The sequence below is a fragment of the Orycteropus afer genome, unplaced genomic scaffold (assembly GCF_000298275.1).
Source record: "Orycteropus afer afer isolate SDZICR_OR568_19922 unplaced genomic scaffold, OryAfe1.0 scaffold00489, whole genome shotgun sequence".
In the NCBI taxonomy this organism is placed as follows: domain Eukaryota; kingdom Metazoa; phylum Chordata; class Mammalia; order Tubulidentata; family Orycteropodidae; genus Orycteropus; species Orycteropus afer.
In genome coordinates, this window is record NW_006922076.1 from 743,218 (window position 1) to 745,798 (window position 2,581).

Sequence of the window (2,581 nt, forward strand, 5' to 3'; positions counted from 1 at the left end):
TCTCTGCTCAGTCTCCTCACTCATACGATCAGAATCACGGTGTTCCCTCTGAGGGTCGCTGTGTGAGTCAGGTGAGCTCGTGCGTGGGTAAGTGTGCTTGGCTGCTGACTGAGAGGCCGGTGGTTCGAACCCACCCAGCGGATCTACGGGAGCGAGACCTAGCAAAGCTCACGGCCTAAGAGAGCCTGTGGGGTCAGCACAAGTTAGAATCGTCTCCACGGGATCCAACCACAGCAGTGAGTGGGAGGGCCTGGGCTGTGCTGTCTAGTGACACTGAACACACATGCTCCTCTTCTGACGGGGCTCCCTGTGTGCAGACCAGCAGCTCCCAGCCTCTGGGGGCCAGGACGTTGGGCCGAGTTTCACAGTCTCGCACGTCTGTCCCCGCTGTCCCTGTGGCCTTCCCTGCCCGTGCCCAGCTGTGCGCCCCTTGCCCACACTCTTACCACGTTCCCCTGCTATCAGAGGGCTGTGTGAGAATCTCCTCTCCCTGCTCCTTGGGGCTGGAGCCCAGACTCAGCAGCCGGCACCCGGGAGGGCCCAGGAACACGGTTTGGTTGAATGTTTGCTGGGTGCTGATGGTTTCCCCACCCAGAAAAATGGGGAGAATTGCAAACATGTGGCTGGAAGATGCTTGTCATTTGTCCCTTGGAGGGTTTGTTACTCTTGCTGTCAGGCTCCGGGGCAGGGATTCCCTGAGCCTTGTAGGACTCAAGCGCTTCTCAGAGGCTCACAACTGTTAGACGCATGTGCAGTCCTGAGCAAGAGCCCTCATGGAACTGATCTGAGATGACCGCAGGCAGCGGAGAGCACGGCCCCTGAGGGGCTGTTTCTCCCAGCAGTGTGTCCATGAGGCTGTCCCAGCACAAATGCTTTCAAAATACTGGGGCCCCTGTGGGGCGAGCGGCCATGGAAGCCTGGAGAACATCCTGCTGCTGGGCGCAGCTTCCTGATGCAGAGGGGGCCTGGGCAGGGCCACACCGGTCCGTCCCCACGCTGCCTGAGAGCAGAGCTCAGCTTCCTGACGCAGAGGGGGGCCTGGGCAGGGCCCTGCCGGTCCGTCCCCACGCTGCGTGAGGGCAGAGCTCAGTTTCCTGACGCAGAGGGGGCCTGGGTCAATTCTCGATAGCTTTACTGACCTGCAGTGTGATGGCCCGGGCACCACTTTGAACATTTCTGAATTAGTTTGGACCATTAGAGTCTTGATTTCATTTAAAAATCAACGTCTCCTAGCTTCCCATGGAAATTAAAGGGACGAGCGACACAGGCTTCCTCTCTCGTGGTAGTGGCGGGGGTGTGAGCAGGAGCCATCCCCCTTCAGTGGGGCATCTGCCCCTCACGTGCTGCTGGTGGCACGGAGCTGTGTTTCAAGGAGAGCAGAACACTGCCTTACCACCTCCCCATCTCTGTTGCGGGTTTGCGGGCAGTGGACACGGCCACACTGGTTCTCTGCAACTGGGCAGTGTCTGGGGTCGGGGCCCGTGCCTGCCCGTTGTCCGACTCTCCCCTGTGCTGCCTGGCTTTGAGCTGTGGCTCCTGTTAAAACAGCCTGAACCACTTCTGGAGAATGCAGTGGATTCGGACTCATGGCGACCCTGTGTGTTACCCGGTAGGACTGCCCCGTGCAGTTTTCTTGACTGCAGTGTTAGGGAAGCAGACAGCCAGGCCTTTCTTCCACAGGGCCTCGGGGTGGGTTTGAACCCCCAACCTTTAGGTTGTAGCCAATGTGGATTGTTTGCGCCGCTGAGGGCGGGGCCCGGGATTGAGCAGAGGGCAGTTTCCTTCCTGTGCCCAGAGGACTGAGGACAGGCGGGCCTGCATCATGGCCTATTAGGCATGAGAAAGGGGGTGAGCTGAGCCCCAGAACCCTGGGCTCAGGGAGGGCCCAGCACTCAGCGCAGCCACGTTTTGTCTTCCAGGCCCCTACTGGACGCACGTGCTGTTCACATGGAAATCCAAGGAGGGCCTGAAGGTCTATGTCAATGGGACCCTGAGCACTTCTGACCCCAGCGGGAAGGTGTCTCATGGGTACGGGGACTCCAACGCCAACCTGGTGATCGGGACCGATCAGGACCAGACCCGGCGCTATGAGAATGGTGCCTTCGATGAATTCATCATCTGGGAGCGGGCGCTGACCCCGCACGAGGTTGCCATGTATTTCACAGCAGCCGTCGGTCAGTGGGGGCAGGGGGTGGGGTGGGCCGGCACCTGCTCCCTAGGGGCACCCTCATAGCCACTTCCTCCCAGCAGCCAGCCTGTGGGCATAAGACGTGTCCTAATGAACCCAAACAATCCTAAAAGCTCCGTTGGCATGGAGGCAATTCTGACTCACAGCGACCATGTAGGACAGAATGGAACTGTCCCGTAGGATTTCCAAGGCTGTCTTTACAGAAACTGACTGCCTCATCTTTCTCCTGGGGAGTGGCTGGTGGATTTGAGTGGCTTACCTTTTGGTTGGCAGGTGAACACTCTAACCACTGTGCCCCAGAGGCCCTTAGTGACATGTAGATGCTTCCATTTCTCTGTTCCTGAGATGGAGGGTCAGTGCTTTGCTGGAGATGCTCACGGATTAACATTGTCT

The 2,581-nt window shown here is 58.7% G+C and overlaps 1 protein-coding gene across 1 annotated transcript in view; it reads left to right on the top strand.

Annotated features, from left to right (window-relative positions):
- ADGRD1 (adhesion G protein-coupled receptor D1) overlaps window positions 1–2,581 on the top strand; it is a 98,386-nt gene that overhangs the window by 27,690 nt on the left and 68,115 nt on the right. Inside the window, exon 5 of the mRNA XM_007955050.1 lies at window positions 1,920–2,174. Coding sequence (XP_007953241.1) covers window positions 1,920–2,174 — 255 coding nt within the window. The remainder of the gene's footprint in view (window positions 1–1,919; window positions 2,175–2,581) is intronic.